Consider the following 13,643-nt stretch of genomic DNA (forward strand, 5'->3'; position numbering starts at 1 on the left):
GGGGGCAGTGGGTGAAGGACCTGGGGTCCTTCACTGAGAGCCATGCCACACAGGGCCAGGATTGGCCTGTCCTGCTCCCTGCCCAGCTGCAGAGGGGGCGGAGTCCGGGCCCAGCGCCCCCTCCCTATACTCTGGGCTCCACGTTCCTAGCTCATCTCTGCTTGTCACATTCCCGTGTCTTTGGCCACCATGTTGTCCTTGTCATGTTCTGCTGCGTAGTCACTGGCCACAGGAACTACCCATGTGTGGCATTTGTCTGGTGGGCTGCGTCCTACATTCTGACCACACCTCCCCGTACATCCCCTGCACACCTGTCCGGTCCACAGTCTCAACATGATTGGAACCGAGGTGGGAAGGAATCAGGAAGGAGCCAGACTGCCCACCAGCTCCTTGGTTCTGCAGGCCGAGGGGGTTCTGGGAGGGGGAAGGTGGGGGACAAGCCTGCCTAGAAGGCATCCAGCTGCCCCAGCCTCTGACTCTGGTCATTAAACATCTGTTCTGTAGACTTGTGTATGTTGTAGATTGGGGGGTTGCTCTCAGGGGTGGGTGCAATGGTGCTTGTGGGTAGGCGGCTGGTTGGTGCCCCCTGCGGATGGGATGTTGGTCTCTCCCAACCTCGTTTTCCTTCCGTAGAATGGGGTGGCAACCCTGGAGGGGTTGTGGGCTCCCCCAGCACTCAGCCAACATGAAGCAGTTGTGCCTCTTCCTGAGTCTGTCTTCCCAGAGCTGTCTCACCCCTGAGGAGGAGCGGGCTCAGCAGCCCCAGCCAGCTGTGCATGGGCCAGACTCCCCCGTGTCTCTCTCCTCAGCCCAAAGCTCCTGCAGCCGGGTCTCCATCCCTCTGGGAAGCAGATGACATAGAGCCATAAATGCTCCTTTCCAATGAGTCAAAACACTGCACCTTTCCATGTGGAACGATCCCCTGTGGTCTGAAGCAGGGTCTCAGAGGGGCTGGGACCCAGAAAACATCAGGAAGCTTTAGAAAGTATCCTCCCGCATCACCCACGCCTGCTCATGCCCTACAGCTTATGCGGTGGACACCACACAGTGCCTAGAGGGGGCCCAGGGCAGAGGCTGTTCCTCTCTGGAACAGGGTGGGCTGTTAAGGTGGCATGACTCTCCGGGTCAGCATGCTGCCTCCAGCTGCAAATGGACAGCCAGGGCTGAGAGTGGGCATTCAGTGGAGGGTGTGGGTTTCTTATCTTTCACGCAGGGCCGAATTGTTCTCTCTTTTAAGCTCCTTTAGAAGCATTTAAAGAAAAGTTGCAAACACCCCCATTTCTCACATGCCCTAAATGTTAACTGCTGTCACGTTTGCTGTATTCTCTCCACTCACACGCAGGTATTTTTCTGGATTGGACAGTGACCACTAGTCACTGTGACACCCCCCCCTCCCACGAGTGATCAAATCAAGGCGTTAACACTGACATGACATGTACAGTGGCACAAAGCCCCACGCATCTTGTCCTGATAGCGTCCTTTAGACCCGACCTCCCCTGAACAGCCTCGTTAACCTGGAGGGGGCGTGTTGCTCAGCTTGGACTTGGCTCACGTTCGATGTGGGCTTTGTACTTTTGGCAGAGTTAGCACAGCTGACATCCCTCGATGGGCGACACTGGGAGGTACACCAGGTCACTGTGTCCCAGGTGGCTGTCACCTTTGATCCTCTGGGTAAGATGGTGCCTGGGGGCTTATAAAATCTCTATTTAAACCTTCTCACTCATGGATCCTGGGAGTTGTGAAGAGAGATGTTTAGCTCCATGCCAATATTCTGATTCTCAAAATTCCACCCGCCAACCGTCGCCTCCAGTGGTGATTTCTGTGATGAAGCTTTTCCGGCTCCAGCTTCCCTTCAGCATGTTTCAGTTCCATTTTATAGGAGCACTTTCCCTTCCCCTCTTTCACTATGGACTCGTGAGTTCTTCTTTTATTCCACAGGGCATAGCCCTTTACTGTGTTCATCCTGATGTGCAAAATGACCCAGGCTTTTTCACACGTGGAAGCTGGTGTTTCAGCTCTCTAACCCTTTTTTTTTTTCTTTTTCTTTTTTAACATTTTATTAGGGGCTCATACAACTGTTTTCCCAATCCATACACTCTCTAACCCTTCTTACAAGAAGTTTGTACTCCTTTAATTTACGCCACATCATAGCAGCAGTCTTTACCATTTCAAGAGACTCAAATCATGTCCCTCTTAATGCTCTTTGAGTCTGAAGGGGCGAGAGCAAGGCTGTCGGACAGATTGTAGTAGAGCTACACATCTGGGATTCTCAGGATGCGGGCCTCACTGTTCTCATCCCCAGGAAACTCCTGCCCGTTTCCTCACCAATGCAGTTTTTAATGTTCTGAACATGTCATACAGGCCTTTGGAGTCCCCCCAGAAACAGTCTCCTGAACCTTCTGAGCTGGCCCTTGTTTTGAAGTTTAATTTGCCCAGCACATCCCTTGGGAACCAGTTTTGATTGGACCTTTTTTAAAGGTTCTCTAAGGAGCGCTGGTGGCACAGTGGCTACGGTGGGCTGCTAACCTCAGGATGGGCAGTTTGAAACCAGCAGCAGCTCTGAGGGAGATAGAGAGGCTGTCACCTCTCGCTATGAGTAGGAATAAATTTGATGGCAGTGAGTTTAGGGGTTTTTGTGGGGGTGGCGGTGGGGGTGGGGATGGGAGAGGGAGACTAAAGGAGCACTGATGGCATAGTGGTTACATTGGACTACTAACCACAAGGCTAGCAATTCAAAACCACCGGCCGCTGCTCAGGAGAAAGACGGGGCTTTCTTCTTCCTTATAGCGTTAGCGTCTCAGAAACCCACAGGAGCAGCTCTATCCTGTCCTACAGAGTTGCCCATGAGTCGGAACCCACTGGGAGCTTGTCACTGAGAACTTTTCTGTGCCCATTCACTGATCACAGGAACGCGTTTGAACACCTTTTGCTTGAAATAAACCTGCACATTTATAAACTGGAAAAACAAACAAACCAACAAGTCCCAGGTTTGGGCCCCTGGAAGCCCCCCATGACTTTTCTCATTTATCCTTTTGACCGGCTCCTGTCAGCTCAGCACTCTCTCTAGTGTAATAAAGCCTCCAGGCCTAAACCACTTTCTATTCCAGGCCCGAGAGCAGCCCTTCTGCCAAGGGACCCTGACTTCCTTATGTGAGAGTGGTGGTGGCAACTAAGATCAGACGCTCAACTCCACTCTCCACGATAGAGATTTACCTATCTGCCCAATCCTACAACACACGGAAGGGTCTTTGAGAATTGCTAAGCCACGGCTCATGAAAAAGAAGTCTAACAACTAGAGTTTAGTATTTAATGGATATTTAGCATACTTGGTTTAGTGTTTGTCACCCTTCATTGTGATTGCTAATTGGAAATATGGCCTAAGTAAGAGTCCATTGTATAGTTTTTCCTCCCATATGTATTTGACATATCAATATGGTTCCAAGTCAGAACTTTTTCAGGTAGCATAACCTGAAACTCTTCACATGTGGTTATGCTACCTAAGACAGCTGCTTGGAACGCCGCTTCTTCTCACTGTATAACTCCCGGTAGCAGTTTATTGCATCACTGACTGACTTAGAGACTTTCAACATCCACTTATCATCAGGGCCGTTACTAGTAAGAATCTGTAAGCCGGCCTCAAAATGGGAGAGGGCTACTGACAGAGCCTCTGTGGTCAGCTGGCGCAGGGCGGGGGGGACATCTTCACTCTTTTGTTCTCCTGCTGCCCGCTCCTGTTCCAGCTGCATCAGCTCCTCATTTGAGAGATCTTCTTCATGGGACTGCAGCAGCTGGCCCACGTCCGCTTCCACAACCTCTTCTAAGGCCACATTCTTAGCAAGGCTCACGATATCTTGTCGAATCTGTGCAATATTGTCTGTTGGGGAAAAACTGTGGAACCGAACACACTCAGGCCAAATCTTTTTCCACACACAGTTCATGGTTGAAGGCTTGAGTGCCTCCCAAGCCACTGTGATGTTGTCCATGGCGTCCATGATGTCATAGTTCCTCCAGAACTCTCCGACTGTGGCTTCATCTGCTCCATCGGTTGCTTCCAGCATGTGCTCAAAAGTCCTTCTGAGGTAATGAGCCTTGAAAATGGAGGCTACACCCTGACCCATGGGCTGGATGGCGTCAGCCGTGCTGTCTTGAAGATATTCCACTCGGACATTGTCGGACAGATCGCTCAGGTTCACTGGGTGGCATGGTGCGCTGTCTAGGATGAGCAAGGCTTTGTTGGTGAGGTTATTTTGAGTGCAGTATTTTTCAACAGCAGGGCAGAAAAAATACATGAACCATTCATGAAAGATGCCTGTGGTAGCCCAGGCCTTCTTGCTTGAGCGCCAAATCACAGGCAGGTTGGGTTTGGAGTACCCCTGCAGAGCCATGGGGTTTTCCGAGTGGTACACCAGCAGGGGCTTCAGCCGGAAGTCCCCAGCAGCATTGCCTCCCAGAAGCAGCATCAGGCGATCTTGGGATGACTTAAACCCTGGCTCTAAGTTCTCCTGCACAGAAAGAAAGGTTCCTTCGGGCATCCTCTTCCAATAAAGCCCTGTCTCATCGACATTAAACACTTGCCAAGGGGTGTACTCACCTTCTTCAAGGATGCTTTTCAGCACTTCTGGATACGTCTCCACCTTGCTGCCCGGAGGGGTGCTGTTCATCTTGAAGTGAGGTAAACAGTGGCGCTCCTTGAAGCGCACAAACCACCCCTTACTGGCACTGAATTTCTCTGTCAGAGAGCTCTCGCCCTGTTCACGCAGTAAGTCATCAAACAAGCTCTTAGCCTTCTCCTGGATGATGGCAACGCTCAGTGGCACGTTCCGCTGCCTCTGGTCTTCCAGCCACACGCTCAACAAGCGCTCCATGTTCTCCATCACCGCACTCCGGTGGCGAGTCAGCCTCGAGGCTCTCAGGGGGGTAGTTACTTGTGAACTCGCTTTGATTTTTTCTTTATTGTCCCGTATGGTCGCCACTGTGGAGACTGCGAGGCCCAAGGCCTTGGCGATCTGGCTGAGCTTCTCACCCACTTCAAAGCGCCGCAGCACCTCTAACTTGATGTCGAGGGTGATGGCCTTGCGCTCCCTTTTGGCCCTGAGGATGACAGATGCATTTAGAGGCCTTTTCCCAGGCATGTTTGCTCTCAGATGTAATGGAACTATATAGCTGTCTAGGAGCAATAAAGCCTGTGACCACCCTCGCCTAATCTGTTAAAGAAAACGGAGAAATGGGCTGACGTCCCTGTGGAGCCTCAACACCACGGGCCTGCCAGCAGTGGCGTCGTTCCGAGCGCTAACATGCAACCCGTGAGGGTGAGTACTGCGAGGTTTAACAAAAAGTCGGCGCCTTTGCGCAACACCTAGGTACAGCTACGAAGCCGGGAGCTGGTGGGCGGCGCTGAGATGAGGCTCTCACTTTTGTGAGCCACTTCCCAGGGAGGACCCCGAAAGTAGGTGTCCTTAGATGTGCCAGACTCTTAAAAAGTCCAGTGGAGCTGTTTATCCTTCCGCGCCTAGCTCTAGTCCGTCGCCGGGTTTTCTGTGCTCAGGTGCCTGGGTAAGATAAGGCGGCGCTCCTGTTTAACTCCTTCGAGGGTCCGGCGGTGAAGTAGACATCTAAACAGAGGTCCCTGGGCGGTACCTGGGTCCCTTGCGCACGCGCAGGAGCTTTGGCGACTGTGACCTTTTCCGTGTTGCGCGTGCGCGCGCCCGAGCGGCGCGCAGTCGGGGGCGGGGGATGTCGCACCGCCTAGTGGCAGCAGCCGGCGGGCGGTCGTTGGCCAGGCCGCTCACTGTGCTGTGGAGATGCGGCGGTCGTGGCCTAGGAGGCTTCCGAACAGCCAGCACCAGCGTGAGGCCCCTCGGCACCGCCCAGGAGGTGAGCAGGGGGCGCTGTCAGTCGGTTCCGGGCGGAGGGGGCGGGCCCTGACTGCGTTCGACGCGCTAGTGACGCCATCGTGGTGCGCCGGCCAGTTCGAGGGGGTGGTGGTGGTGGGGTGCGTTCCCAGTGAAGTGGCCCCGCCTCATGATTCTGCCGAAGCTCGGCTACTCAGCCTCCTTCTGCACTGCCCTCTCGGACCCGCTTCGTCCCACTTTCTGCTCCCCCCAGCCACTACCCACTGCCCTCAAACTGGACAGGTGCCCCCATCCCTGCCCAGTGTCGCTTGGATCGATGTAAGTTTGAGTCCCTCCACTACCATCACCCAAGCTGGTCATCTCGGGCATCTCGCTCCGGCTTCTTGGGGTGCTCCGCGGGGGTACAGCCTCCTCCGACATGTCACTCACTGGGCTGCTTATCAAACAGATTCGATCGTGCACCGAGAGTTTGAACTGCGAGACCTTCTTTATCCCATAGACTTAGGTTGACCTGGCCTCAATAATGCAGCGTCTTGCTCATGGGGCTTCTGTGCTTCAGAGGATCCCGGTAGGGTAGTGAGCGTTGCATTGGCTTGCTAACCTCTTAGGTTGGCAGTTCGACGCCACTGGTTGCTCTGAGGGAGAAAGATGAGACTTTGGCCCCCAGATAATGAATTGCAGAACTATTCTTTCATGTGCTCACTATGTTTTATGCTCTTACTGCGTCTTTTGGCTTTTTGTAGTCGGAAATGTTTTAGGAAGTATAGCCCACCTGCATATGGGCTATAACACGACTCATGGTTAGAAGTATATTATAGTTCTGAGCACTACGTTTGCAGAAGGCTAGCTGGAAGTTCGATGTTGAGTCTCCACTGGACTCAAGCTTCCTTTGACGTCTTTCTGATGTGAACTATGTGAAGGGCCCTGCCCTCAGGCCGAGTGCGTAATGTGGATTGCCATCACTGCCCTAACCAGTCCAGAGAGGATGCCTACCCCCTAGAGCTGGGGTGGGGAACCTTTACTGCCATTTGGATATTGATATATCATTCGCAGGCCTTACTGGTCACATATTTAATTAACTCACACCTAGCTGTTCAAAACTGCCCGTTGCTCCTTAGGGGAAAGATGAGGCTTTCTGTTCCCATAGATTGTTAGTCTCTGAAACCCACCGTGGCATTTCTGAGTTAGAATCAATTCTGTTGATTGAGTGAAAGAATAGTTGTGATGTGATGGCTGGAACTGCTGCTCTTTGGTCAGGTATGTGATGTTAGCTGGTATTGATGATTTTGTGGGCCTTATATGGGCTCTGGGCCTGCTGTTCCCCTCCCCTGCCTTAAAGAATTGCCTGGGTGTGTCCTTGGTGGAACTTGGGGGAGTCCCGAGTCATATCCTGATTACCTAACTGGAGGGCTCTGTACCAATCGGTAAGCTCTTCTGTCTAGCATAGCGTGTGTGTCCCAATCATGTTTCCATTCCTGCTTCTGCAGTCCTGCGTACAACAATGACATATTGACCTGCCACCAGTCATGCTTTTGTGACCTCCTTTCCTGTCTGTGTCCTGTTTAATACTCGTTTGAGTCTCTCTAAATGCTTGGGTGCCATTGTGACCTCCTGCTGATGATCTCCCCCTTCTGGAGATACCGTTGCCCTGCTAAAGACTCAATACGTGTTCTCTGTAAGCTATATTTGAGACTTTCTGTCTCTTGTCTCTTCTAAAAAGGAATGTCAGATTCCTCTGTGGGAAATGCCTCAATCCTTGACTTCTCACAAGAAAGAATTCACGCCAAGCATAGTTTGTGATCCAAGTGGGTTTTTATATAGGATAGCAGCAGTTTCAGGCATTACAGTAAACTGAACACAGGCACCCTCATGGCAACGGGGGTGGGGGGGAATCATGGCCCAGCCAGGCGGAACTGCAGAGGAGCAGCTGGAAAAGAGCAGGTGGTCTCCAGGTTCCAGTCTTTTTAAGACCCTCCAATGGGAAGCATGGTCGACGGTGCTGGTTGACCCCATTGGCTGAATTAAGCCCACCTGGCCTAGATTGGGCCCACCCAGGTGCACTGCCTTCCAGGCTCCAGGGCCTGAATTTGCGCATGCCATGTAGCCTTCATTGGCTCCCAACTTCCTGTAGGGGGTCCTCTAGGTATGGAGAGGAACAACCCCCTATCTCAGAGGTTCTCAACCTGTGGGTCGTGACCCCTTTTATGATTGAATGACCTTTTCACTGGGGTCACCAGATTCATAACAGTGGCCAAATTACAGTTATGAAGTAGCAGTGAAAATAATTCTATGGTTGAGAGGGTCACCACAACTCGAGGAACTGTATTAAAGGGTCGCGACATTAGGGAGGTTGAGAATCACTGCCCTGCTACCTAGCAGAAATTCATATAAATATCACTTGGAAATCAGGGTAATTCAAGAACCCACTAACCAGCTTGGTTCTGTTGGATGCTCTGTTGGCTACCCTCCTAAATAAGTTTTTCTCGTTCTCTGTTCCACTTGGTGGAGGTGGCATCAGTTTTGACTCACAGTGACGGTCCATCTACAGCAGAATGGCAGCCATGAGCACTGCCCGGACCTGGCCATCCTCACAGTTGCTTTCATGTTTGTGTCCATTGGATTTGATACATTTCCCCGTGGAGTGGTTATTAACTAGACTCACGGCTCCAGGGCACGGACCTGCTATTTGGTGTAAAAGCCTACAGCCATTCTGTGAGTAAGTGCTGCCAGAGACTGGTTTATGGAAGAGGAGTAGAGACCAACGGTGGCCTAGCAATGCAGGCCTCTCTAGCTCCAGTGCCTCAGTCTTAGGCACCATACAGATCTCTTCCTCTGGGCTCCACTCACTCTGCCCTGTGAAAGGATTGCTGTGGTTTCCAGTGGCACTTCCCCATGGTCAGTGATCACACTGGATGGATGTGAAAGTGTATCTGTATTATATAGATATGTAAGTTTAATGCGGCCCATGTCCCAGGAACATGCTATGGTCTCCAGGCAGTACTAGGAAGATTCTTTGGATTCGTTTTCTCTTATGTCCTCAAGAACAGACTCTCTCTCTTACATCTCTATGGAGACTGTGTGTATGAGAAGTTGTTGCCAGCAGGTGGGCAGAGGGCGGAGTCACTCACTCACTGTTGAAGTCAGCTGTGTGCTGAGTGTCGACAAGCCTACTGTCTCACTGGTGAGTCCGAGGCTTGCAGAGTTTTGATTTATGAGGGCGAGAGGAAGTTGGGTGATCTTTTGACTTCTGCCCCAGCCTCAAGCATTCATCCGTCTCTCTTTAGGTAGACAATCTACTAACCAGGATGGTGAACAGGACCGGCAGGGACATGTGATGGTTTGTTGGCTGAGGGGACAGTAACAATGTGTGTTACAGTTAAAAGGTGTGGTGCCCTGTGGCCGGCCATCCTGCAGGGACACTTTGTTTAGGAGGCGACCTGTTAGCCTGTGCCCTGCACTGACTATGACCTTTTTGCAACTGGGAGTTGAGTCTGGAAGCATAGCAGGACCTGATGGCACTTCATCTCGGGTCACATGATGAACATCCTTTTTTAAAATATCTCACTGCCATTAAATGAATTCAATGTCTTCCAAGCCATTTCTTCTCCCTCCCACTCCTGGTAGCCATGAATGAATGTTGGTTTCTGTTTACTTGCTTATTTATTTTTACTTGCTTATTTCAGATGATTGAGATGCTCAGCATAATGCTTTCCAAGTTCATCCCTCTTACGGCGGCGTGCATCAGTGTGAGCCTTTCTGGGGGCATGCTGATCCACCATAGGCATGCTCTGCCTTTGATGTATGTGAGGGATGTGACCTCCTTAGCAGGAGGTAGCAAGAATCTACCTCCATGTCTGCCCAGGGGTGGCACCTGTGAGACGGGCCAGACCTGCCTCCGCCCTCCTGTGCTTACCAGGACACCACCCTTCCCTGAGGTACACTGCTTTGCAGGGCTCAGTGATTATCGCAGTGGCCACATGGACCTCACACAATATGCATGATTATGGAGTTTATTAGTAAAGCTAACTGGAGCCCTGGTGACGTAGTGATTATGAGTTGGGATGTGATCCAAAAAGTTAGCAGTTCAAAACCAGCAGCATACCAGAGGGAGAAAGATGGGACTTTCTACTCCTGTGAGAAGTGACAGTTTTGGAAACGCAGGGGCAGTTCTCCCCTGCTCTATAGGGCTGCTTTGAGCAGTCATCAACTGATGGCCGCGAGTTTGGGGTCTGTTGGAGGGAAGCTACCAGGCTGTAAAGTCAGGACACTTCTCTGGTAGGTGTGGCACCCCTGCCTCTGCCTGGCTCAGGCAAATATTACAAAGCTCTTTAGAGCTGCTAAATGTCCCAAAAGTGCCCTCACTCTGCAAACTAGCTTCTCTCCTAGAGGCACTCAGCGTGTTACTACTTCCAGGAGCCTGGCAGCCTGCAGTTCTGTCTCATGGTCTTAGCGCTGCCTCTGCACAGTGATCACAGGCATGCTTCGCCTCTCGTTCTTTCTTGTGGGGATTCTCCATTCTTGTTTCTGAAATGCCTCTCTTTCTTGATACCCATCGGAATGGCAAAGCTGACCATCCCTCTGTACTAGAGTTAAATATGCCCTCTTTGCATGGTCCCACCCAGTCATTTGGTGGGCCTTACAAAGGCTATGGATAGAAGACCCATACCAAGTCATTTGGTTTCCCTACCAAAGCCCCCAAAACAAACTCACTTCCACAGAGTCGTTTACGACTCACAGACAGAGTGGAACTGCCCCTGTGGGTGTCTGACACGAGCAGAAAGCCTCGCCTTCCTCTGGTGGAGGGACTGGCACATTCCAACCGCTGACCTGTGGTGGGCAGCCCGACACATAACCCACTGTACCACCGGGGCCCTGTCAAAAAGTATTGCTACAAAATCCTAGAGACCTTTAAAAACAAACAGAAAAATGAAAATGTGAAGCTCTTGTTTCTTGGCATAACATCTCCCTCAGATTTATACATTTTCCAACACACTACTTGGTGTGTGTGCCTCGATTCCAGCACAGTTACCTATGTGCTGGAGCACAGTTGCCACTCCCCTGTTTCACTCTTTGCGGGCCGGGCCTGGAAGCGGGTGGGTGAGGAGTGGGGCTGCTAACTGAAAAGGCCGCGGAAGCCCCTGCCACTCCGAGGGAGAAAGATGAGGCTGTCTTCTCCCATCAATACTGCCTCAGAAACCCGCAGGGGCACTTGAACTCTGTTCTGTAGGGTCACTGTCAGTCGGAATGGATTCGTTGGCAGAGCTTGTTGTTTTGTATTGGAGTTTGGAGTTTACTTTTTATGGTGAAAGCAAATCCGTTATTCGTTGAATGATGCATCTGTCTGGTTTTTGTCATATGGATTCCAGTCTCCACCACTGACCTCCGTCTCCTTGCCTTCCCCTCACCTGAGTGAGTATGTGTCTGCTCTCTTGTCAGTGACTCACCTTTCCTTCCCTTCCCACCCTGTTCACCCCCAAAGACTGCTTCCGCTAGGGTGAAAACCTTCCGGGGCTGTAAGTACTGAAGTCCCCACGCACTGCATGTCTTTTTGAGATTGACTACTTGTCCTCCACACGGTGATCTCCAGGTCATCCTTGTCTCATTATTCTTCCACGCAGCGTGCAGCCGTGCAACCCCTCCTTACCCCGTGCAACCCCTCCTTACCCACATCACCCCCCTCTGACCTGTCCCCCGCTTGCTGTGAGAGTACATGCGTGCACCTTCCTCTTGCTGCTCATATTCCCACAGTGGCCTCCCTCCCATTCCACCTTGGTGTTTGAGTGCCCACTCTTGGTGCCCTGGGCTTGAACTTAGCCGCTTGTGCTGGGGGGGTGATGCTGGCAATGCGCACTGTCCTGCTGAGTTGGGTCTCTGGTCGCTGCTGATCCCTGACGAACCTGCACGCAGGCCTGTGCCATATCCAAATGCCAGTCTGAGCATCCTCCCCAAGGGGCTCAAATGGCATTCCTTGGATGTGCTTTTTGAGTTTGGGGGCAAAATTAAGTCTGTCGGGCGAGAGGGGGCTGGGAAGTGGTTTCCCAATGACATTCCCTCCGACAGCTCTTGCTAACCTAGAAGAATGAGCAGGTGTGATGTTTGGGTGGAAAAAAATCCCTCCCTGCAGCTTTTCTGACCTCTCCCCTCATCATTGCACTTAGGTTTTCTCACAACCTCTTCATTGTAGCCCTTTGACCCCTTTGGAGGCCCACAGCCTTCTGAGCTGACTTCTCTGCCTTGGATCTAAGTGGCCCATCAACCCCCTGGAAAGCCACTGCCAGGGAGTCAAGTCTGACTCACAGCAACGCTGAAGGACAGGGTAGAATGGCCCCTGCGGGCTTCTGGGATGGTTACTCTTTATGAGAGGAGAAAGCTGCCTTTTTCTCCCAGGAGCAGCTGCTGGTTTCGAACTGTTGACCTCACAGTTAACAGCCCAACACGGCTGTGATAGGACCCTTTTGTTTGAAGGTACCCTAAGGAGACAATTGGCATTTTGACTCATGGCGGCTCTGGGTAGGGTTTTCAGGGTTAAAAATCTTTCTGGGAGCAGAGAGCCTCATCTTTCTCTAGTGGAGTGGTAGGTGGGGCTGAACCCCCGACCAGACATGTCTCCTAGGTGTCTTCATGCTCCCAGCTGCATGCAGCTGCATTCCAGGTGCTGGAGACGGGCTGCAGTAGGCAGGCCCGCCCTAGGGGGATTGGGAGGTGGGGGCATTGTGACCATGGTTGCAGCCAGCACCTTTCACTCTCTCCTAGTTTTGTTTGTTCCTTTCTTTTTTGAAAGAATAAATATGCACGAACAAATACCCTTTGTCAGACCTGCATCTATTCGTGGGCACCTGGTCAGCCTGTGTGTCTGTCTGTCCACGCATCTCCTGGGAGGTCCCGAGGTTGCAGGATTGAGTAGATGACATGTCATCTCTGGCTACGCCTCACCTTGTTAGCCCACAGGGGTTCTGCTGGGGACGTCGGGGTACTTCCGCCCGAGGTACAGGCTTGGTGCTTGCCGTGTGTGCAGGACCCGCTGGCTGGGTGAGAGTGCTGACTCAGGCTTTGCTGGTTTGTGGAGTGCAGTCGATACTGCTCCAAACACATGTCTTCTCAAAGGAGCTTGGGAGTTGGCATTTTTTTGTTGTGGTGGCTCTTAATGCTGTCGTGTTTGTGTAAAGGCCTAAGACCTATGATTCCAGAGCATCTAAAGTGCCCCCGTCCTCTCCTGTCCAGCATTCGTGTCAGGTGACCCGCCCTGGGCAGTCTTGGTCCAAGAAGGCCCAGGTCTGGACGGCGTGCGGCCCCCTGGCTGACCAGTGGGCAAGTCATAGGGCCCAGGTTTTGGCTCTCTGTGACCTCAGCCCTAGAATCAGACTTGTTCTCTGGCTGTGCTCTTTTCCATGAACAAGGAGCTTAGGTGGGAACTGGGAGGTGTGTCCTGCTGCTCAAGGGCGGTGCGGTAAAATTCCTGACTTGAGTCAGTGTGAACTGCTGGCCTGGTTGTAAGTGGGCTATGAAGCACAGAGCAGGCTGCCAGTGTTCTTGCCCTGGGCTCCAGGAGCCTCGTCTCCAGGAGAGAAACCCACCGCCCGCCCACAGAAAGCACTGACCCTCCCTCCCCTTTCAGGGCCTCCAGCGAAGCTTCTGTGGACAGCTGGCTCTGAGGGTGGGGCCAGCATCCTGTTTTCCGCTACCTAAAGGTGAGTCTCACCCTGAAGTGCCTCTGCCGAGTTCTCTAGGACCGCTTTCCCTCAGGCACCCCTGTTGGAATCTCAGTGGGTCTCCTCTCCCCATCCTGTCCTA

General features: G+C 52.1%; 1 protein-coding gene across 5 annotated transcripts in view; it reads left to right on the plus strand.

Moving 5' to 3' along the window:
* DEF8 (differentially expressed in FDCP 8 homolog) overlaps positions 1-13,643 on the plus strand; it is a 40,011-nt gene that overhangs the window by 16,309 nt on the left and 10,059 nt on the right. For 4 of the 5 annotated variants that reach the window (XM_045293855.1, XM_045293857.1, XM_045293856.1 and 1 more), the window contains one exon: positions 13,468-13,540. In XM_045293855.1, coding sequence (XP_045149790.1) covers positions 13,468-13,540 — 73 coding nt within the window. Of the gene's footprint in view, positions 1-5,733; positions 5,875-13,467; positions 13,541-13,643 lie in introns of those variants that run through there. The other variant, XM_045293859.1, reaches the window with a different exon arrangement.

Source organism: Echinops telfairi, unplaced genomic scaffold (assembly GCF_000313985.2).
Source record: "Echinops telfairi isolate 266 unplaced genomic scaffold, ASM31398v2 ScPeMD7_2291;HRSCAF=2852, whole genome shotgun sequence".
NCBI lineage: Eukaryota > Metazoa > Chordata > Mammalia > Afrosoricida > Tenrecidae > Echinops > Echinops telfairi.